This window comes from Euprymna scolopes, chromosome 44 (assembly GCF_053919585.1).
Source record: "Euprymna scolopes isolate OS-2025 chromosome 44, ASM5391958v1, whole genome shotgun sequence".
Classification (NCBI taxonomy): Eukaryota; Metazoa; Mollusca; class Cephalopoda; order Sepiida; family Sepiolidae; genus Euprymna; species Euprymna scolopes.
The window spans coordinates 7,848,021-7,872,877 of record NC_136525.1 but is presented as its reverse complement, the minus strand read 5'-3'; the positions used below and the strand labels follow the sequence as shown (position 1 = coordinate 7,872,877).

The window sequence follows — 24,857 nt, the reverse complement described above, 5'->3', positions numbered from 1 at the left end:
ACATAAGCATTAATATGTCGCTACACATCCATGAGTATGTTTTGGTCAGCCAGTTACAAGTAACTAGAAACCTCTTCAAGCGATAATGCTTATGCAAAAGTTTAGTCAGGAATTAAAATTTTACAGGAGTTTACAAGCTTTTACGAGTTTTAATACTCGTAAATCCCTGAATAATTTTTATTAAAGACTAAATTTTTGTATTAGCGATATCACCTGAAGAGGTCACTAGTTACTGAAAACTGGCTGACCGAAACATGCTCATGAATGTGTAGTAACATATTACTGCTTATGTAAAATAAAAAAAAAACGTATTTCTTGCCCTACTTCGGTATTGAGCACTCTTGCATTAACCTTGTTAAAACTACATTTGTTGCTTTATCTCTGAAAAATATTAACCTGATATATATATATATATATATATATATATATATATATATATATACAAAATAGTTTTAAAACTAACAAAAACAATAGAAAATAAACAAATAAATAAATTAAATAAACATGAATATACATAAACGATCACACATATATGTATATATATATATGTATATATATGTGCATATATGTATGTACACACATGTATATTTATATATAAACTAACATTTAAAAAAAAAACAAAAAAAAACATTAACCTAGTTTTAAAACAGATCAAGGAACTAAATAAAGCACACACAAAGGAACAGGTCAACCAGAGGCCAAATAGGCCTTTGTCCGATAAATGCATGCTCATTGGCTGATAGGAAGGGCGCGGTGGATACTGGAAAGCTGATTGGCTGACTAAAATCTTAATAAAAACAATAAACAACCACAGAATTTGCGCATAAGCCTGAAGAGTCCTAAAGTGGATGAAATGTGGAATATTCAGTGTAGCTTAATCGCCATATATATTTTATAAATTACTATATATATATATATATATATATATATATATATATATATATATATATATATATATATATATATAGAGAGAGAGAGAGAGAGAGAGACAGTGAGAAATAAAAAGGAATAAACCGTGTTATGTGTTCTTTTTTTTTACACAGGCATTACCACATTATCAAGGCCAAGAGGCCACTCGAGGATGAGGGTTAAACAGTGTACAGTAGAAATTGGACAATATAGTAACCATTAGTAATGGAAATTCGGTAAATTTGTTAACTTATATGGAACGGCTCATCAAGAACTTGTTTAGGTTAGACGTGAAGACAACCATATTGTAGTCAGCCGGAAAGCCGGAAAACGGAAGACAATTCCATAGGCGTGCAGTTCTAAGAAAGGAGCTTTGCTCATGGAATCTACGTTTAGGTTTAGGCACAGATAAAGAGTGGGAGGAATTATTGATAGTGTTTTCAGCTAGACGGGTGTTTCTTGTGAAAGTTTGGCGAGGGGGGACCATAGACTGAAGCTCCGTCGAACACTTTCCATGAAAATAACGATACATCAGAGACAAACTCGCAACATCTCTTCTGTGAGATAAAGGTTGCAGGGAAGAGAAAAGGACATCTCCTACCAGGCTACAAAGTCTATTTTGAACTCTATCAAGGCAGGACAAGTCCTTTCTAGCAGCTCCTGCCCAGATGTGGCAACAGTATTCCATCCTTGGACGTACCTGGCTCTTATATAGATAGAGAATTGCATCAGCAGTGAGATATCTACTGGATCGATAGAAAGATCCCACCATTTTTCCAGCGGCCTTAGCAACAGATTTGATGTACGTGTTCCATTTAAGATCAGGAGTAACGGTCAAGCCCAGAAGCTTGTCAAAACTTGAGGCCCCCTGAAGACGAGAGCCATTCATTTCAATTGATGCCAGATGTGGATCAGAGTGTTGATGATGTAAAGAGAGAAGCTTGATTTTAGATGCATTAAAAGTAACCAGCCACTCCTTTCCCCATTGTACCACGTGCTCAAGATCAGAGGAGAGAGAATCGGAGAGAACTTGGTCGTTTACTGTCTTAGATGTGCCACCATAAATGGTAGTGTCAACGTTTCGTCTTTATTTCAAGACTTCCTCATTTTCATCTAGAGGAAGTCTGGAAATAAAGACGAAACGTTGATGAACACATAACACGGTTTGTTCCTTTCTAGTTCTCTATTTTGTCAGAATACTATTTCCATTATTCTCATTATATATATATATATATATATATATATATATATATATAGATATATATATATATATATATATATATATACATATATATATACATATATAAAATAAAATAATTTTACTTGTACAAATGGAAATTCAATTAACTTTCTTGAAGTTATAAATTTGGATTTTACCGTCACTGAATTATTTATCTTCCACCAGACTATCCATTCACGTGCAATCACCTTTTTCTTCACCATATTCCCTCTGCTTCACTTTTTTTGTTTTCAAGTAAGATCTTTGACTTACTTGTTGTTTCATCAAATACTTTTGCATACAAAATCCGATCCTGCATTTTGCTAATTCCTACCCTCTGATGAGAAGAAAAGTATTTCTTCGAAACTCCGCGGATTAAGGACTATCCACTTATCAAGTGTTTCCTTTTCAGGTTAAATATGTTTTTAACTCTTTTTCAAAGTGCTTTTTAACATGTTTTATTAACTGTTTGCTCGTATATATACATAATGATTCCTAGATCTTAATCCAATGTAATTCCGGTGTTTATAAAATAATGCCCAATAACAAACAGAGATGCGTTTTTGCATAATTCTCTTTACTTATGAAAAACATACTTTGCTACATATGTGCACACATGTTTCAGCTGTGATTATCAGAACCTAATCCATTAAAGTACTTGTAAAAAAAGAACAGGGATGCAACATTACAGCAATGGGACAGGAGTAGGAGCTTGCTTCATAGACTATACCTATTAACTTATAGACTCCTTTTTGAACCCCGTCTAATATGGAGAGGCTAGTGGTTTATGCACCAGATGTGGTCACAATACTCCGTGCACGGGAGAATGATGGCTTAGTAAAGATATAGGAAACTGGTATGTGTGAGCAGCTATCTAGCACAGTAGAGCGAGCTAACCTTATTTGCAGCAACCTTGGCAATGTCTTCTATGCATTTGTTCCAATTCATGTTGCCTGTGAACGTTAGGCCGAGGAGTTTGTTGTGAGAAATTTCTTTCTCACATCTCAATTTCCTCCCTGCAGAAGCAAAAGAATCCACAAATACAAAAGCCATAACATTTCAAACTCAAAATTTATTCACTAGTAAACAGCAATGAACGTTTATTGGTTCTGATATTTTCCTTTTGCAAAACGGTGGCCAGTTTTGCTTCTATACACGTGGAGCCTTTAGTTCGGATTCCTATTGTTGGAATGCTAATCCGTTGTTCCTTTGAAGGATCCATGACTGTTCATAGTAAACTCGGCAGGAATGATGGCACCTATAATCAAGCATATGTGAGCCCCATGGGACTCAAGATGAATTGAGATAAGATCCAATATTTGGGAAATAAACATGCAGAACAGTTCTTAAATGTCATCCTTGATTTAGATAGATTCAGCAATATAAGTTGTCTGCTTGAAGAAAGGTGTCCTTCATTCACCAACTGATTGGTGTTCATGAAGGAATAGTCTTAGCTACCTCCTGTGGCAGCCGCTGTGTTTTTAAGTCTATTCCATTGCCGAGTTTCTGTTACACTGAAAAAAGAAAGCATGATACAAAAACCGCGGCAAGTCAAATCACCTGACACATTCAAATTTAAACCAATAACAGCCGACCACTAATGCGTGGGCGGACAAACAAGAAAAGATGGCTGTTGTATATGGAGTTTCTCACATTGTATGATGAACTCTCAGATAGAGGATTATTAGTTATGGCAGTCAGTGGTTGAAAAGGTTTCTTATAATTGTTAAAGGAAAGGAGTTTTGTCTTAGTAGCATTAAACATTATCATCCGTGTACGCACCTACAGGGTGGTCAAAAAGTCAGGTAACATGTTAAAGGTAGAAAAAACAATATGATCCATTATAATCTTTATTCGTTTAATATTATTTGTTTAAATATTTGAGTGTAATATATAAACTTACCTCTCCTGATTTCTGGCTTTGGGGCTATGTAAAGGATAGCGTTTATGGCAAGAAGCCTGATACAATAGCGTCTTTAAAGTTATTTATTGAAGAGGAGATTGCGCGGATATCAGCTGACATGATTACACGTGTTACACAATCAGTGGTTAATCGCTTCCAGCGATTGATAGAGAGAAATGGACGACAATTAACAAAATAAACATATTTCATGTTTGTTTCATTTTATATTTCAATGTATGGTACTTAAATATACGTGTATTGCTAATATCGTTTTTCTTTAAAATGTTACCTGACTTTTTGACCACCCTGTAGACATTTTCTAAGGTTTCAGACATTGTCTTGGAGATGTTTGTGTTCGTTTTTTGCGCATATCTGATGTACGAGGTGCCTTCAATAAGTTTCCAAACTATTTTTGTATCGGCACTTTTATTGATAGTATACACATGAAACTCTAGTTCCCTTCGAAGTAATCTCCTCCGGCTGCAATGCACTTGTTGTACTATTTCAACAATTTATGGAAGACCCCCATGGATGTCCTCTTGTGTGAGCATATCAATGACCCTCATCACAGCCTCTTTCATCTCAATTATCTCATAACGACAGCCTCTAAGGTTTTCCTTCTACTTAGGTAATAACCAAAAGTCACAGGGAGCAAGGTTTGGATGATAGGGAGGACGAGGAACTGTCTTGATGCCCACCTTGGTCAAATAGTCTGATCTTCTCTGAGCACACTTGGAACAAACTGTGCAAATCTTCCGCATTCCTCATGAATAATTGTGTGTACAGTTCCCACACTGACATCAAACTGTGCATTTATTGTGTCTATAAACACACAACGGTTCTTATACATGAAATTCTTTATTTGGCCAATCAACTCTGGTGTTCTGACTTCCTTACTTCTTCCATACTTCTCTTCATCCTTCACAGACTCCCTGCCTTCCTTGAATCTCTTATGCCACTCAAAAACTGATGCTCAGTTCATGCAAGATGGCCAAAAAAACAGTCTGAAGCATTCCCTACGTTTCTGTGACATTTTTTCCAAGTTTAAAACAGAATTTTATTGCATATCGTTCTTCTAAAGTGTCCTCACGTTCAGATTTCATTATTGAAATTCACCAGCTGTGACAATCAGGCTTTAGTAGGGCGTATTCCAATTCCTGCTGTAGCTGTTCATTTGAACCTGAATCATAAAAATTGGTCAGTCATCTTATAAGATGAATCGCAATAACATACAGGATTTTCCAGAGTCTACGACAATTTTAAATGCCGGTACAAAAAATGTCTGGAAACGTATTTAAGGCACCTCGTAAGGACATAAGCAAACTTTCACAAGAAACACTCGTCTAGCTGAAATCACTATCAATAATTTCCTCCACTCTTTTTATGTGTCTAAACCTAAACATAGATTCCATGAACAAAGTTTCTTTCTTAAAACTGCACACCTGTTGAACTCTCTTCCATTTCCCTGCTTTCCAGCTGGCTACAATATGGTCGTCTTCAAGTCCAACGTAAACAAGTTCTTGATGAGCTGTTCCACTTAAGTTAACAAATTTACCGAATGTCCATTACTAACGATTATTATATTGTCCAATTGACTACTGTACACATTTTAACCTTCATCCTCGAGTGGCCTCTGGGCCAGGAGAAGTGATAATGACTATGTAAAAAAAAAAAGTATTAGTGTTGCAACGATTAATCGGAATCGGGAATTGGAAAAAATGAGAATTTTTGGGCATATTGAAATCGGTATTAGAATCTGAAAAATTGAGTAAATTTCCCAATGCCCAAAACGATTCTTTTAATTCTTTTAATTGCTATTATTTTTATCTTTTTATCTTTTCAACTTAATTTACCATTTTTTTTTTTTTTTTTTTTTTTTTTTTACATAGGCATCACCACATTATCAAGGCCAAGAGGCCACTCAAGGATAAGGGTTAAAGAGTGTACAGTAGAAATTGGACAATATAGTAATCATTAGTAATGAAAATTTGTTAAATTTGATAACTTATATGGAACGGCTCATCAAGAACTTATTTACATTAGACTTGAACACATTTCTGGTACTAATGGTAATCCAATATATAAAACTCACTATGTCTGCCTGTCTGTCTCCATATTTTCAAACTCTCTTTCTTCTGAAACTAAAAGTTGCAGAGCGGCACTAGAGGTCTTAAATCATTGGATTTTTTTACAGACTGTTCTTTTATGGATCTTAAGCCAGTTGAAATTGTTTTTAAGGAATCAAAAAAAGTGGATCAAAATTGCAAAAAAATCCTTATGCATTTTGTACATTCATTTTAGTTTATTTTTTAATTTCTAATAAGTTTATATGCATGTCACGTTGGTACAGTGGTAACGTCACCAGCTTTGAATGTTACAGTTTTGATTTTGGTTTCGATTCTAGATGATGGTACCTAAATACTTTTTTTTTTTGGGGGGGGGGAACTCATGACTCTGTAATAATATATATATGAAATCTGGACAAATTAAAAATTAAAATATCATATTAAACATATTTTACGACTGGGCAACGCCGGACGGCCTGCTAGTATTATATAAATTTTCATCTTTTTTTTTTTTTTCAAGAAAAAGTCTTTCAAGGCACAATTTTTTTGACAAAGTTCTGAATTCCAATTTGCACATAATGCACATGTCTTCCATTTTTTTTTTTTTTTTTTTTTTCAAACCGTTTCTTCATTTTAATCATCAGATACCAGAAGCGGTGTGATGAACTTGAAGCTGCCAAACAGGATTCCGTGGCAAAATATGAAAATCTCAAAATGGACAAGAACGCCATCATCGAACTTCTTCAGGGTCAGGATAAAAAAAAAGGTGATAAAAAAGAATGCTATTTCTTTGTGGGTTAAACCCATGTCCGTCAAAGTTAACCTTTAACCTATAACCTTTAACCTTTAACCTATGTTTGTCAAGCATTACGCTATTTCTGACACTTAAACGCAAGTATGTCGACACTAAACTTTACATTTTTTTTTTTTAATTTTCTTCCTTTGAAAATTGTAACGCTGGGTATGTGACAGCCAAACCAGCTGCCAACATTACCCTCCTTTTTATTGAAACCAACCAAGAGCTCTTTTTAGTATCCTCGCTGTTCCCTTAAGTGCAATTATATGGATCTCTTTTGCACTTGGTTCACCAGGAATATTAGTTAGGTAGGACTCCAGGTTCTTCTTCATAAGCCCTGTGGCACCTATAATAACTGGTATGATTGATATCTCCCTAAGATTCCAGTTTCTTTTCATATCATACATGAGACCTTGATATTTGGTCTGTTTCTCCCTTATGTGTGTGTATATATGCATGTATATATATGTATGTGTATGTGCTTATATATGTGTATATATACATGTGTATATGTATACGTATATATTTGTAAATATATGTGTGTGTGTACATGTGTATATATATATGTGTGTATATGTATATATGCGTATGCATATATACATACATATATACATATATATATATATAATTATTTTTTTACTATAATAATTAAATACCTACAGACACTAGTGTTTCATCCTTCCGGGATTCTTCAGTGCAGGGTGTCACGATTACTACCAGTCGAACGATTCGAACCCCGCGACACGAGACATCTCTGGCTCGATTAGCGGAGGCCGTATCCATTCGGCTACCATTAATCGTGTGAAATAGCGTTGAATTTTTAAACATTTTAATTTAAATGTTCATTACGTCAGACAGACAGTGATCAAATCGTTATATGATGATCTACGCATAAGAGCTAAATTGACCGACTTTTTAATTCAACAGAAAGTGCTCAACGATAAGAAACGTATTTCTTAAAGGGGCTGTCATAATTATTTTTTTACTATAATAATTAAATACCTACAGACACTAGTGTTTCATCCTTCCGGGATTCTTCAGTGCAGGGTGTCACGATTACTACCAGTCGAACGATTCGAACCCCGTGACACGAGACATCTCTGGCTCGATTAGCGGAGGCCGTATCCATTCGGCTACCATTAATCGTGTGAAATAGCGTTGAATTTTTAAACATTTTAATTTAAATGTTCATTACGTCAGACAGACAGTGATCAAATCGTTATACGATGATCTACGCATAAGAGCTAAATTGACCGACTTTTTAATTCAACAGAAAGTGCTCAACGATAAGAAACGTATTTCTTAAAGGGGCTGTCATAATTATTTTTTTACTATAATAATTAAATACCTACAGACACTAGTGTTTCATCCTTCCGGGATTCTTCAGTGCAGGGTGTCACGATTACTACCAGTCGAACGATTCGAACCCCGTGACACGAGACATCTCTGGCTCGATTAGCGGAGGCCGTATCCATTCGGCTACCATTAATCGTGTGAAATAGCGTTGAATTTTTAAACATTTTAATTTAAATGTTCATTACGTCAGACAGACAGTGATCAAATCGTTATACGATGATCTACGCATAAGAGCTAAATTGACCGACATTTTAATTCAACAGAAAGTGCTCAACGATAAGAAACGTATTTCTTAAAGGGGCTGTCATAATTATTTTTTTACTATAATAATTAAATACCTACAGACACTAGTGTTTCATCCTTCCGGGATTCTTCAGTGCAGGGTGTCACGATTACTACCAGTCGAACGATTCGAACCCCGCGACACGAGACATCTCTGGCTCGATTAGCGGAGGCCGTATCCATTCGGCTACCATTAATCGTGTGAAATAGCGTTGAATTTTTAAACATTTTAATTTAAATGTTCATTACGTCAGACAGACAGTGATCAAATCGTTATACGATGATCTACGCATAAGAGCTAAATTGACCGACTTTTTAATTCAACAGAAAGTGCTCAACGATAAGAAACGTATTTCTTAAAGGGGCTGTCATAATTATTTTTTTACTATAATAATTAAATACCTACAGACACTAGTGTTTCATCCTTCCGGGATTCTTCAGTGCAGGGTGTCACGATTACTACCAGTCGAACGATTCGAACCCCGCGACACGAGACATCTCTGGCTCGATTAGCGGAGGCCGTATCCATTCGGCTACCATTAATCGTGTGAAATAGCGTTGAATTTTTAAACATTTTAATTTAAATGTTCATTACGTCAGACAGACAGTGATCAAATCGTTATACGATGATCTACGCATAAGAGCTAAATTGACCGACTTTTTAATTCAACAGAAAGTGCTCAACGATAAGAAACGTATTTCTTAAAGGGGCTGTCATAATTATTTTTTTACTATAATAATTAAATACCTACAGACACTAGTGTTTCATCCTTCCGGGATTCTTCAGTGCAGGGTGTCACGATTACTATCAGTCGAACGATTCGAACCCCGCGACACGAGACATCTCTGGCTCGATTAGCGGAGGCCGTATCCATTCGGCTACCATTAATCGTGTGAAATAGCGTTGAATTTTTAAACATTTTAATTTAAATGTTCATTACGTCAGACAGACAGTGATCAAATCGTTATACGATGATCTACGCATATATATATATATATATATATATATGTTTATATGTGTGTGTATATAGCACTTCAGGTTCTTCTTCATAAACCCTGTGACACCTATAATAACTGGTATGATTGATATCTCCCTAAGATTCCAGTTTCTTTTCATATCATACATGAGACCTTGATATTTTACCCTAATGCTTAAACTCATGTTTGTCAAAACTACCCCTAACCCTAACCCTTAAACCCATGTCCCTCATTACTAACCCTAAGCCTAACCCTAAGCCTTGAACCCATGTTCCTCAAAACAAACCTTAAGCCTACCCCTTACATCTTTGTCTGTCAAGATTGATCGTAATCTTTAAAACCATGGCCATCCAAACTAATCTGAACCCGACCCCTTAAACCCATCTCCTTCAAGACAAACCTTAACCCTAACCATAACCCATAAACCCAAGCATGTGTAGCCTAATCCTAACACTTACACCCATGTCCATCAAGATTAACCCATAACCTAACCATTAAGTTGATATCTGTCAGGACTAACCCTTGCACTTAAACTCATCTCAAGATTAACCTATTAAGCCAATCCTAAACCATAAACCAATGTTTGTGAAGACTAACACTAATCCTTTCGCTTAAACCCATGTCTATCAAAACTAACCTTAACCTTAAATCGATGTGCATCAAGAATAACCCTTAACCTAACCCTAATCCTAGCGCAATAACCCTTAATATAACCCTAACCCTTAAACCCAAACTTGTCTAGCCTAATTCTAACTCTTAAACCCATTTCCGTCAAGACTAACCCTAACCCTAAACCTATGTCTGCCTAACCTAATCCTTACATTTAAACCAAGATTAACCCATAACCTAACCCTTAAGTCCATATCTGACAAAACTAGCCCTAACACTTAAACCCATGTGTCTCAAGATTAACCTATTAAGCCAATCCTAAACCTTAAACCAATGTCCGTTAAGACAAACACTAATCGTAACCTTTAAACCCATGTCTATCAAAACTAACCCTAACCCTAACCCTAACCTTAAGCCTTAAACCTATGTATGTCTAGACTAACCTTAATTTTAAATCGATGTCTGCCAAGAATAACCCTTAACCTAACCCTAAACCTTAACCATTGAACCGATGCCTGTCAACACTGATCCTAACCCTTAAATCCATATCTGTCAAGGCTAACTTATAACCTAACCCTTATCCTTAAATCCATGTCTATCAAGATTAATCCTGGCTCTCAGCCTTAAACCCATGTCTGTCTAGATTAACCTTAATCTTAAATCGATGTCTGCCAAGAATAACTCTTAACCTAACCCTAACTGTAACGCAATAACCCTTAACCTAATCCTAACACTTAAACCCATGCTCATGCAAACTAAACCTAACCTTAAACTTTTTAACCCATGTCTGCAAGACTATTCCTAATGCTTAAATCAATGTTGTCAAGACTAACCCTAAGCCTTAAACCTATGTCCATGCAGACTAACCCTAACCTTAAAATCACGTTCCTCAAGACAAACTCTAGCTCTATGTTCGTCAAGCATTACCCTAGCTTTAACCTTTAAACTCATATTTGTCAAGACTCATCCTAAATCTAGCCCTTAATTCCATGCTGTCAAAACTAACCTTAGCCCTTAAAATTATGTCAGTCAAGACGAACCCTAGCCCTAACTCTAACCTTTAAACATATGTCCATCATCATTAACCCTAAGCCTTAAACTCATATTGTTAAAACTTACCCTAACTCTTAAACCCGTGTCCATCAAGACTAGCCGTAACCCTTAAACCCATGACAGTCAAAAATAACCATAACCCTAATCCTTAAACTCATGTTCATTAAAACTGATCCTAACCCTAACCCTGAAACCCATGTCCATGAAGACTAACCTTATTCATAGCCCTTTTATGACATCATAAAGGATGTCTTCCACTCTCTCTTTAATGGATGACGTCAAAATAGATGATGTTATCCTTTGTGACGTCATCACTTCTGTATGAAGACAAAAAAAACAAGAAGCACAGAGTTTTAATAGTATACTAGCATGGATGCCCGGCATTGCCCGGGAGTTTGGAGGTGTATGTTAAGCAAAAAAAAAAAGGGGTTATAATAGGGGTCAAGTTAAAAAAAATTTGACTTCTGCGGTTACTACTGGTACCATGTAACCCAGTACTACCAGCCTCATGGTCGGGTCACCGGCAACTAAATTTGGCTTTTAATTTTACCTTATAAAAAAAAAAAAAAGTGGTAGTAGGAAGGCAGGCTCGAACCTGTACCATGAAGGAGAAAAAGAACGGGGAAAAAACGTGACGTCTTTGCTGTTACGACCACTGTCAAATCGGAAGTAATGTAGGTTTAAATTAAGGCTAGACAATTGAAAAGAGGGGATGACTTTTGAAAATATCGGTGAAAAAAGCGACACCTCCCTGTAGAAAAGTGCCCAGTTGAGGGTGAAGAAATTAATGTTTTTAGCCAATTTTTCGGTATTTGTCATCTGAAGGGTCGAGCTTCAAAATGATACTGATCTTGTGAAAATCCGTCGCCTCTGTCGAAAGTTTTAGACAGACCTGCAAACACATACATACATACATACATTTATATATTGGTAGCTCAAATTTTCGACCTAAATTGATTAAAAAGCTTGCCCTCTCTCTGAATATCCTTTATGTAAAATTTCAACTGTTTAGACCAGAAATTGTCTGAGTAATTTGGTAGAGTCCGCAGAGGTCAAATTTTTTTTAACTTTGACCCCTATTATAACCCCTTAACATTTATTGTTTTGGGCTCAAATCGAGTTATTAAGTTAGATCCATGTCCAAGAAACTTATATCTAAAATTTCAAGTGTTTAGACCAAAACTTGACGGGGGAGTTTGGTAGAGTTCTCAAAGGTCAAATCATTAAACTTTGACCCCTTAACAGCTGAATTTCCGCTGAAAATGGATTGCAAAGATTTTCCCAAATCTCAGTACCCCGTATATCAAATTTCGAGTCTGTAGACTTAAAATTGACAGAGTTATTGTGTAGGGAAATGTACTGCTGAAGTAAATACTTAAAGTTTACGCATAAATTTATACTTTCGTATATTAATTTATGTGATTAAATGAATTTGTCATATATATATATATATATATATATATGTATGCGTGTGTGTGTGCGTGTGCATATATATGTGTGTGTATATATGAGCATATATATGTGCGTGTGTGTATGAGTGTGCATATATATGTGTCTATATATATATATATTTATGTATGTCAGGTCATGTCATATACTACTGGTACCATGTAACCCAGTACTACCTGCCTCATGGTCGGGTCACCAGCAACTAAACTGGTTCCCCCACCAGACTTGTTTGGTGAGGAGAGTGGCTAGTCTCCCTGAAGGATTAAAAACAAAATCTTCCAAAGGGCGAATGAATCCTTTTTCGGGGTCAACGGCTAACTAGCACCATGTGTGTTGGGGTGGAGAGGGCAACCTTTCTAGGAGAAGCAAATCTCTGATTTAAAAAAAACATATAGCGGGAAACCAGTACCCGCATTAAGCTGGTCTGCAGTTTAACTTGTTGCTGGCTATCTTGCTCTTGCTTGTTGCTGGATCTCACCATTTTGAACCGAGAGAGAGACTTAACTGTCGGACAAAGCTAAGACTCTGTAACATCATCTGTGTATAGATACTCCCTCAGGCATTTGCTTATTAAAATGGTCCTGTGGCAAGGGAAGTCATTTTTGGGTTCATGGACTTTTAAGTGTCTGAGGGAGTGGCACTCGTCTGACAAGATTTTGCAATCATCATATATCTATATATATATGCACACTCATACATATACGCATATGCACACATACACACACACACACACACACACACACACACATATATATATATTTAGTGGAAATGGTAATTAATAAAAACTGAAGAAAGTGCTCAATACAGTTGTAGAGCAAATATGCGTTTTATTTTTTATTACCGTATCTTTCTGTTAAGTTACATTATTGTTTCAGCTACTCGGACGTTTTTTTGCCGTCTGTAGCTTCCTCAGACTTTTACAACCACACCAGAAATGAACTTCCCAGACCCTCCCCCACAAGTTCCTTAAACCCCAAAACTAATACATTACCGACATACCAAGCGCCCCCTCCCACCTTCCCCCTTGTTCCTTTCTTCTCTTTCTTCCGCCCCCCCCCCCCTCGCACCCCCCTCCCTGACCTCATTCACTCTTTCATCCCAAAATAGCGAACATTTCTGTAAAAGTCTGAGGAAGCTACAGATGGCCAAAAAAACAGCCGAGTAGCTGAAACAATAATGTAACTTAACAGAAAGATATGGTAATAAAAAATAAAACGTATATATATATATATATATATATATATATATATATATATGGCATAATCACGTTGACACACTGGTTCTCATCAGATCACCAAAGTTAAGCAGTGTTGAGCCTGGCTAGTACCAGATGAGTGACCATTTGGAAATTCTAGGTGCTGTAAGTGCTCTCCGCTTATCTTTGCATTGTTTCCAGTCATGCTGAACCGCCACTGGTATTTAACAATGCAGACTCAAGAGAAGTTTGGTTGAGGATTACGCAACTCTTGCCACAAAAATTCCATGTGCAACCACCCTGACAGTGAGTATCCATAGTCTGTCAAGACTGAAGGAAGTTACCATGTAAATGCATGTAGATAGATAGATAGATAGATAGATAAATAGATAAATTAGCATATCAGTCATCTGACTTGTGCTGCTTGCGTCTTTAGAGACACACAAAATTCTTACAGTGAGTATCCATAGTCTGTCAAGACTGAAGGAAGCGACTATATATATATATATATATATATATATATATATATATATATATATATATATGTGTATGTGTGTGTGTGTGTGCATGTGTGTATATATACATGTGTGTGTGTGTGTCTATAAGTGTGTGTGTGTGTGTGTGTGTGTGTGTGTGTGTGTGTGTGTGTGTGAGTAGAACCCCCTCATACCCAACTGATGGAGTTTAAATTATATATTTTTTTGTAAATCAAAAATATTGCAACCTGGGGATGACGTTAAATATAAGATTGGCCATGGTGCGAATGCGGTATTGTCTTTAACAGAATAGACAAGACGGATGACACAAAACCCATATCCCACCCCTTCCTGAAGGTCGAAGGTTCAATCCTCAGTGTGGCCGACTAAAAAATACAATTGCGAATTACTTAGGACCTTTACCCAGTCATGGCTGATGGAACAAGAGCACGCTACCCCCGTGAAGTAAATAAAGGGTTCCACTCGAAATTCCGTCCAAATTCCAGAGTTCGACAGAAACATTCCCGAGTTCGACAGAAACATTCCCGAGTTTGACAAGATACACCTAAAGAAGGTCTGAGGTTATATTGACCAAAACGTTGTGAAAATCACACTCAAGATGAGAATGATAGTCTGATGAATCCAAATAAGAAGAAAAATATTTGTTTGAACTCCTGCTTCCAACTCGTCCTTTTCATAGCAGTTTCTGTCCTCCTACACAAATTAATGGCATATGTATTTCACTGAACCTTCTTTTTTTTTTATTCAATCTTCACCACTTTGAAGTAGGGGGCTACTATCAGGGGCATAAGTTGCGAGGGCATTATAAAGGGAGATGAGTAGCAAGATGTTTGTTCATATTACACTTGAACTTCTGCATATCAGTACAGTTGGGAAAGCAGAATCTCAGAAGGGAGTTCCAAAGTCTTGCAGTTGTGGTGAAAAAACTATTCGGGTAGAAGGCCTTCTTACACCTAGGGATCTCTACTGTGAAGGGGTGGGACTTAGTTGCTTGTCGGGTTTGTCGGGGGTAGTCACGTCGAGGAGATTCAAGTGCTTGTAGTTCCTCAGAGCATTAAAAAAAAAACGAAGATCTTTTCTTTCTCTTTCCTTCCCTCATTCTGTCACCCGATAGAATAGAAAGCGGTGCACCCGTTTGCGTAAGTCACCCTCTTCTTTACTTTCACTGCGTAATTTCCCGAAATTCTGCTACAAACATAAAAGGTCCTGGATATGACCTTAAACTATATCCGACGGTGAGGCCCCACCTTGCGGGCCTTGGGGAGTGTGGAGCCACCCTTTAATTGCCATTGCTCCCAGGTCCACTCTGACCCGGAGTGGTAGTACCTGTTAGGGCCCCAACTATGGGTTAAATAGAATCTGACTTAAAAAAAAAAAAATATACTCCATTAAAAATCGTTCCTCAAAATAACTAGATTCGGCAATAGATAACCTGAAAAAGGGTTGATATGCCGTAAAACAAAAACAACCAACCTTCTCTCTTTTTCTCTTTGTCTCTCTCTCTCTCTCTTTCTCTTTGTCTCTCTCTCTCTCTCTTTCTCTTTGTCTCTCTCTTTCTCTTTGTCTCTCTCTCTCTTTGTCTCTCTCTCTCTTTCTCTTTGTCTCTCTCTCTCTCTTTCTCTTTGTCTCTCTCTCTTTCTCTTTGTCTCTCTCTCTCTCTTTCTCTTTGTCTCTCTCTCTTTTTCTCTTTGTCTCTCTCTCTCTCTTTCTCTTTGTCTCTCTCTCTCTCTTTTTCTCTTTGTCTCTCTCTCTTTCTCTTTGTCTCTCTCTCTCTTTCTCTTTGTCTCTCTCTCTCTCTCTCTCTTTGTCTCTCTCTCTCTTTTCATATCTATACAGATTTTTTTATTGCCAACAAATACACTGTAAAAATTAAATTTAACTTGAAAATCCTATTTTTTACAAAAAGCATGGTCCGTAAACTGCACAAGTACTTCTTATTTTTTGTACTTATCTAGAAGCTGACCCAACTTTGTGTCTGCATCTTCCTACAGGTTACAGTAAGTAGCCGGAAGATTCCTCGACTGTCATTAAACTAACTCTGACCGCTATATCCGGTTCTTTGTCCCAGTCACCAATATACCTTGATTAACAATCCTATTTCAAATGGCCTTTGTGTTCCTTGGTGAACCACCTTCTCCTGATTGTCATTCTACTAACCTTATTTCCTATACTTTGGGTCTTGGATATGATCTTAAATTATATTCAGTGGTGAGGTCCCACCTTGCGGGCTTTGGGGAGTGTGGAGCCACCTCTTAATTGCCATTGCTCCCAGGTCCATTCTGACTCGGAGTGGTAGTACCTGTTAGGGTCCCAACTATGGATTAAATAGAAACCGACTTGAAAACAACAAATATATTCTATTAAAAAATTTTTCTTCAAAATCTTTGGATTCGGCATTAAATAACGTGAAAAGGGTTGATATGCCATAAAACAAAAACAACGAACCAACCATCCTATACTTTGGCTCTGTTGATCAGCTGTTTCCTTATTTTGTCATAGTTTTTTCATTATTTTTTGAATCACTTCCTAACACTTTGTGGTGGGGAGGGATGCTGACAGGGCATCACCAGATTCCTGCACACCACAGGCTCATTTCTACATCTAAATTTTTATTTTTTTTCTTATTTATTCAAAGCTGAAGAGATTGCTGACCTCTCTGATCGCGTGCAGGGCTTGAACCAGACCCAACAAATGGAAAAGGAACAGTACAAAACACAGATAAACAATTTACACAACGAACTGGACCAGGTCAGAGTGCAACTCACTTCAGAGAACATGATCCTTAGTGAGTAGATCTACCATTTCCTTTTTTTTTTTTTGTTTTTGGTGTATTTTTACGTATTTTTTTTTTTTATGGAAATCGCTCCAGACAAGGCATGAAGCCATTTGATGTAAAGAGCTAACAAGAATGAAAGATGATTATCGCAAAGACAGGGCATGCCTATTGGTTTTCAAAAGACTAACTCTATAGGTGGGAGGAAAACAGTCAGCAGGAAGAGAGTTCCACAAGCTTGCAATTCTTGGAAAAAAACTACTGGAATAGGAAGCTGTATTATAATGAGGTATTAAAAAAAGCGGATTGATGAAGACCACTAGATCAACAGTACTGCACAATCACGTTGACACACCGGTTCTCGCCAGATCACCGACGTTAAGCAATGGTGAGCCTGGCCAGTACCAGATGGGTGACCATTTGGGAAGGCTAGGCGCTGTATGTACCTTCTGGGAAGGTTGGGCGTGGCGCTATCACCCTCACCCTGCCAAAAGAACTTTATCTGTGCCTGAATCAAAACGTAAATTCCATGAACAAAGCTTCTTTCTTAGAAGTGCACGCCTGTGGAACTCTCTTCCGTTTGCCTGTTTCCCACCTGACTACAACTTGGATGTTTTCAAGACCAGCATAAACAAATTCATGACAAACCGCCCCCGTAGGACACTTTATCAAATCTCCATTACTAATGTTTACGATATTATCCCATTGATTACTGTACACGCAATAACCCTTATCCCTGAGTGGCTTCCGGGCCTTGATAAGTGGTGACTACCATATAAAAAAAAAAAAAATCGCTACAAAAGCATCTATAAAAGTTGTAGATGGCCTATGCCCCTCCAGGGGGTCAAGAGCCATGGATGGATCAATGAGTTAAACGAGCTGGAAAAAAAGCAAAAATCTAGTAAAATGACAGAAAAATTCCCAAGTTTGACAGAAAAATTCCAAAGTTTGACGGAAAGATTCACAAGTTTGACAGAAAGATTCCCAAACTTGACAGAAAGATTCCCGAGTTTTACAGAAAGATTCCCGAGTTGACAGAAGATTCTAAAATTTGACAGAAAGATTCCTAAGTTTGATGGAAAGATTCCAAAGTTTGATAGAAAGATGGGAAGGACCACATGAAGGTTGCTAACATCCATAAGTGAAAGTTTTTCTGCCACTTTTTTGTTTGTTTTTATTAAAGATGGGAAGCTGGCAAGTCTCGAGGAATTCCGTATGCAGAAGGACGATCTGATGGAGCAGCTGGCGATGATGGAGAATAAACTGATAACGATGGATGCACATTATAAGGAGAATATCTGTGAACTCGATAAAAAACAAAGCATTGATAAAGACAGGTAAGAAAGTAGACAATTTTTTTGTTTAATCTCTTTCTATCACATCTAATTTTAACCTGAAGCTGATGCTTAAAGATTGAAATCAAATCAAGCAGTAAAGATTTTCCTTCTCTTATATGAATTGTCTTCCTGCAAATTTTTCAATAGCAAAATAAACTTCTTTATACATGTGTGTAGCCTGCTTATAGGGGGTCTTTTTATTCTCTTCATCATCGACGTTTCATCTAATGGTTTCTATAGAAATAAACTTCTCTTTGTGAAGAAAAACGACACCCAGAGACGTTTGCTGAGTTTTCTTGAAGGTTTTATTTGGAGAGAACTTACTCATGGAGAGAAATACTAGTGTTATTTTAATTAATTTTTTTAATTCTTCGCTCTGACGCTCATCAGGCCCCAATTGAAATTTTTTTTTTATTATTACATTTTCACCCCAAACAAAGCAAATTGCCACTTTGGTGTAGGGGGCTACTATCAGGGGAAACAACTACTGGGGTACTATGTAGGGATTTGGGCAGCAAGATGTCGGTTGACGTTACACTTGAACTTCTGCACGTCAGTACTGTTGGGGAAGCAGGGACCTGGAATGGAATTCCAGAGTCTAGCGGTTCTGGGGAAGAAACTATTGGAGTAAAAAGATCTTTTACATCTAGGGATCTCTACAGTGTGGGGGTGGGATTTAGCAGCCTATCGGGTTTGTCGAGGGTGCTCACGTCGTGGGGGCACAAGTGCTTGCAGTTCGTCAGAGCATTCACCACTAAAATACTTGTAGAAAAGTGAATGGTTCTTGTCTTGGGGAAGCACCATAACTTGACAAGACTCTGGGACTGACCTTCACTCCTGATCTGAAATGAAACGCATCAAATCTGTTGCCAAAATCGCTGGACAAATAGTGGGATCATTCTACCACTCCATTTTTCTGACTATGTGTTTTTGTGTTGTCAAGGAGCTAAAAATATATAAATATGCAAATTACTCATCTCCAAGAATTCCAATAATAAAATTATATTTTAATTCATGCAGATTTCGTATTTATTATTATATGGCCAATACTCTATTGATTATTATATTGTACCCAATATCTAGTAGTGATTTCAAAAAGTTAAAAATATATGATTTGGATGGCATCAGATAGAATTAAAACCAATACACATAGTAACAAATAAGGTTGGATGGCATCTGTGCTATGTCTTCGCATATAAAATCTATATATCTATAAAAGTGAACATGTCTGTCTGTCTGTCTGTGTACATTTCCCTACGCAATAACTCTGTCAATTTTTAGTCTATAGACTCGAAATTTGAAATACCGGGTACTGAGATTTGGGAAAATCGATGTGACGGGTGTCAGCCAGAAATTTGGCTGTTAAGGGGTCAAATTTCAACGATTTGACCTTTAAGAACTCTACCAAACTCCTCCGACAATTTTGGGTCTAGACACTTGAAATTTTAGATATAGGTTCCTCGAACATGGATCTAACTTAATAAAGTGATTTGAGCCCAAAACAATAAATTTTAAGGGGTCATAATAGGGGTCAAATTAAAAAAAAATTTACTCTTTTTTTTTTTTTTTTGCTCAGCATACACCTCCAAACACCCGGGCAACGCCGGGCTGAAATGCTGTTTAGCCTCGATTTAGCGCAAACGTAATGTTTTGCAAATGGCTTCCTTTGTTTTTGCGGAGTTGTGAGTTGTTTTGTAGACTAAAATAGCCATGAAGCAAGTTAGTGACGAACCAAGCACCTCAACAAGTAAAAGAGCAAGACCAAGGAGTTTCACGGCGCAACAAGTGTTGGATAAAATGATAAATTCGGATTCAGACGAAGGCGAATTTGATCAGGAGTATGTTTCTAAATCAAGTAACGCAAGCAATGAAAATATATAAATGAAGAAAAAAGTGATGATAATTCTGATGATGCAAGTGGACTTAGATCAAAATCGAGTGTTCAAAGTAGGGGGGGGGGCGTGTCACTCAACCAGGTGATAGGGGAGATTCTGGTGTGGTTGATGAGGGATGTTTACATGTTGTTTGCTTAGCAAAGCAATTCTCGCCGGTAAAAAATTTCAAGCAATAATAATATTCTCCCTACGTCAATTTTTAGTGTAATTTTGGGATTCTGCGTTTTGTAATGCGATAAATCGGTTGGTAATAACCTTTCAACTCGAAAACTAATATTTAACTGTATGTTCTAAGAATATTTAATAAAGTTTACTGTAAAATCCGAAAACATGGAAACAAAATATTAGCATATGAGATAAATAAATAAATGTTGCCAGAAATATTTTTTTTTTTTTTTTTTTGGAATTGTGTGCATCTTTTTTTAATAGGAGGTAATGCTTGGGAAACTGTGCACTTTTCAACTCTTATCCTCGAGTGGCCTCTGGGCCTTGATAAGTGGAAATGCCTAAGTAACAAAAAAATAGGTATATAACAAATTTCCCGAATTTGACTACTGTGCACTTTTCAACTCTTATCCTCGAGTGGCCTCTGGGCCTTGATAAGTGGTAATGCCCATTTTTACAATATATATATATATATATATATATATATATATATATATATATATATATATATATAACAAAATAGGTTGTAGTCGCTGAATAACTCATCCTCCCGTTAAAGCGGTTCCATCCTTCCCCCACCCCCCACCCCACTAAGTAAATATAAAGTGTGCTTTTTTTTTTTAATAGGAGGTAATGCTTGGGAAAAAATTAAGCTGTATAAGATGGTTTAAAAGTTTAACTCCAGATCTACATTTCACAATTTTTCCCAGGAGGCCAAGCACAGGGGCAAATTAGGTTCAGTAGCTCAGGTCTGGGTTAGGGTTAGAGTTTAGGGTTAGGTTTAGGGTTAGGTTTAGGGTTAGTCAAAATGTGCAGATATTTTCCTAGACGTTTCTGGTGGAATCATCCATAGATTTTAGTTTTATCGGAAGTTTAAAACGAATATACTTACGTGTGTTTAGCGAGGAGTAATCTATAGATTTCAGTTTTACTGGTATATTTTCAAAATCAATAAATATTTATTACTTTATCGTTACTACTAGCGAGGGGGTGGAATTTTGCTTTGAATAAAATCTAATAAAAAAGAAAATTGACACGGGGGAAAATAGGCACAAGTTTTTCTGATTCCAATACCAATTCCAATATCCACGTAAGTTCTGATTTTTTTTTTAAGGAAAATATGTGAATTACCTAACTAGCACGTGTGCATAATTCAATGGGTCGGTCGTGGAATACAATGAAGGAAGAAAAAAGAAACAAAAATGGCTGCCTTATCTCTTTATATGCCTGCAATGTTACCAAGCTGATATGCAGATGAGATGCTCCTGGTTGGAGATAAAAGAGGGTTGATTTTTCAGAGAGGACGTTCATTTTGAAGTTTGATTTTGGAGAAGTTCGATCAGCAGAAGTGCTTTTGAAGTTGAGAGAAGGTGTGTTACTTATACAGACGTGTGGAAGTTAGTGAAAAAGATCTTTGCGTTTGGAAGTTGGAAGTTTGGACAACAGTGTCGAACTTATAACCAAGAAATTGGTGATGTGAAGGGCAAAAGAAATAACACATGGGTTATTCGAATTATAATCACCGATTCCGATATTTTCAATTCCCGATTCCGATTAATCATCGCAATACTAGTCAGGATAATCCAGATCTGTAAAACATAACTTTTCTCAGAAAAATGGGTGACAAGATCGGAGCAAAAGTTAAACGTGTTAAAAAGAACTTATAGTTGAACGATAAAGGACATGACATGACATTATGTTTTTTCAAATCAGTCTCTTTCGGAAAGCGATGCAAACGCGACACGTCAAATCAATGTATAAATAATCCAAGCTGAATATTACCGATGCCTTTATCTGTTGCGTCGGCCATTTCTTAAGAGAAAGTTAGCGAACTAAGAAGGAGATAATTATTTACTTATTAGTCTCTCTCCCTGTGAGTACTTTCTCTCCAATAAAACCTTGAAGAATGTCTCTTTATGTTTTCATAGAACGAAAAAGTCTGAAAATCTCTCAAATTCACTGCATGAGTCGTCATTAAATGTTGCTGAATTCTTCGTATATCTTCCGATATTACCAAAGATATTGCCAAAGTAAGGCATTTTCTTTGCTTCTTGCAGAACCTTGTGTTATTGTAATACTATCCGATTGCTAGGAAGTGGGGTAGAAAATAAAAAAGAAGTATGACAAAAAAGGGGGAAATAGGTTTATCGGTAAAACAAAGGCATATGAAGTTGCTTACGAATACACACAAAAGAAAGCTGAAATAGGATTGTTAATCAGGGTGTGGCGATGAATGGGGAAACAAAAATATCAGTCAATATGTTTTAGGGTTAGTTTTATGTCTGGTGGTGGGTTTTGCAACAGTTTATGCCCGCTGGGTGTTAGGGTTAGGGTTAAGGTTAGGGTTAGTTTTTGGACAGTTTAGGGTTTCTGACGGTTGACGACAGTTACAGTTAATTAGAGTTGGAATTTGAGCATAGTCAAAGACAAATTGTGGCTTGAAATAAATCAGGAGAGATTTAGGAGATCTAGATGAGCTGACATCAACTGACGAATATAGATACGGACCTTAACATGTAGAAGGTTAATTATAGCACACACACACACACAGAATGCAACTGATATTTGCAGAATACAGGGTGACCCCCCCAAAAAACAGAAGACATTCAATTGTTTTTCTGAGCAAGTTACAGTCAACGGAGAAAAAAAAAGGCCAAAGACCCAAGTATTTTGATGTGATGTTTTGAATATAATAAACTAGTTATGACCAACGTTTCATTTCATTCGGACAAAACACTAAGAAACGGGGCCTAAATAAGAATTTGGGCCCATTTTTTTTTGGGGGGGGGGGAGGGTCATCCTGTATCAGGAAGTTGCATCATGTGTCATTCAGAATTTTTTAATAAAAAGACAACAGCCTTTTAATATAGGTGAAGAAGACGGAGAAAAAAAGGAAGAGGAGAGTAAAACGTGTATCGAAATAAAGAAAAGAAACATAGAGGGGGGGGGGAAAGAAACGTATAGAGGAAAAAAAATGGTGAAAAAATGTTTTTCCTCCATTTTTTTTTTTTCTCTGTTTGAATACACATTTTACTTGCCCTCTGTTTTCTCCGTCTTCTTCACTTATATTAAAGACTCTTTTATTCTTTAGTAGGGTGTATTTCGATTCCTGCTGTAGCTGTTCATTTGAATCTGAAATCGTAAAAATTGGTCAGTCATCTCATAAGATGAATCGCAATAACATACTGAATTTTCAACAGTCTATGACAATTGTAAATGCCGGTACAAAAACAAGTCTGGAAATGTATTTAAGGCACCTCGTAGAGTAATAAGTAAGGATATAACCAAACTTTCACAAGAAACACTCGTCTAGCTGAAACCACTATCAATAATTTCCCCCACTCTTTTTCTGTCCTCAAACCTAAACGTACATTCCATGAACAAAGTTTCTTTCTCATAACTGCACGCCTGTGGAACTGTCTTCCGTTTGCCTGCTTTCCAGCTGACTACAATATGGTCGTCTTCAAGTCCAACGTAAACAAGTTCTTGATGAGCCGTTCCACTTAAGTCAACAAATTTACTGAATTTCTATTACTAACGATTACTATATTGTCCAATTGACTACTGTGCACTCTTTAACCCTCATCCTCGAGTGGCCTCTGGGCCTTGATAAGTGGTGTAAAAAAAAAAAAAAAAAAAAAATGTACGAAGTGCCTTAAGTTTCCAGACTTTTTTTTGTATGGGCAATTTTATTGATAGTACACACAATAAACTCAAGTCCCCTTCAAAGTAATCTCCTCTGGCTGCAATGCACTTGTACCATTCCAGCAACTTCTTGAAGGCTCTATGGAATTCCTATTGTGTGAGCATATCGATGACCCTTGCCCCAGCCTCTTTTATCTCCTCAATTTTCTCATAACGACAGTTTCTAAAGTTTTTTTCCTTGAGCTTAGGGTCAAAGGTCACAGGGAGCAAGGTTTGGACTATAGAGAGAGTGAGGAACTATCGTGATGTCCATTTTGTTTAAATAGACTGTGATTTTCTCTGCGCACCCTTAGAAAAAATATCGTGCAAATCTTCCGCATCTTCAATTCTTGCAAATAATTGTGTGTACAGTTCCCACACTGACATCAAACTGTGCACTTATTGTCTCTATAGACACACGACGATCCTTATCTATGAAATTCTTTATTTGGCCAATCAGCTCTGGTGTTCTGACTTCCTTACTTCTCCCACACCTCTCATCATCCCTTACAGACTCCCTACCTTCCTTGAATCTCTTATGCTACTCACAAGCTCATGCTCGATTCATTGCGAGATGGTCCAAAAGCAGTCTGAAGCATTACATACGTTTCCGTGGTATTTTTTCTCAAGTTTAAAACAGATTTTATTGCATATCTTTCTTCTAAAATGTCCTCACGTCCAGATTGCATTT

General features: G+C 36.9%; 1 protein-coding gene across 2 annotated transcripts in view; it reads left to right on the top strand.

Annotated features, from left to right (window-relative positions):
- LOC145268677 (cilia- and flagella-associated protein 157-like) overlaps window positions 1–24,857 on the top strand; it is a 74,133-nt gene that overhangs the window by 12,930 nt on the left and 36,346 nt on the right. For both annotated transcript variants that reach the window (XM_080124173.1, XM_080124174.1), the window contains exons 2-4: window positions 6,742–6,863; window positions 16,948–17,097; window positions 18,269–18,422. In XM_080124173.1, coding sequence (XP_079980299.1) covers window positions 6,742–6,863; window positions 16,948–17,097; window positions 18,269–18,422 — 426 coding nt within the window. The remainder of the gene's footprint in view (window positions 1–6,741; window positions 6,864–16,947; window positions 17,098–18,268; window positions 18,423–24,857) is intronic.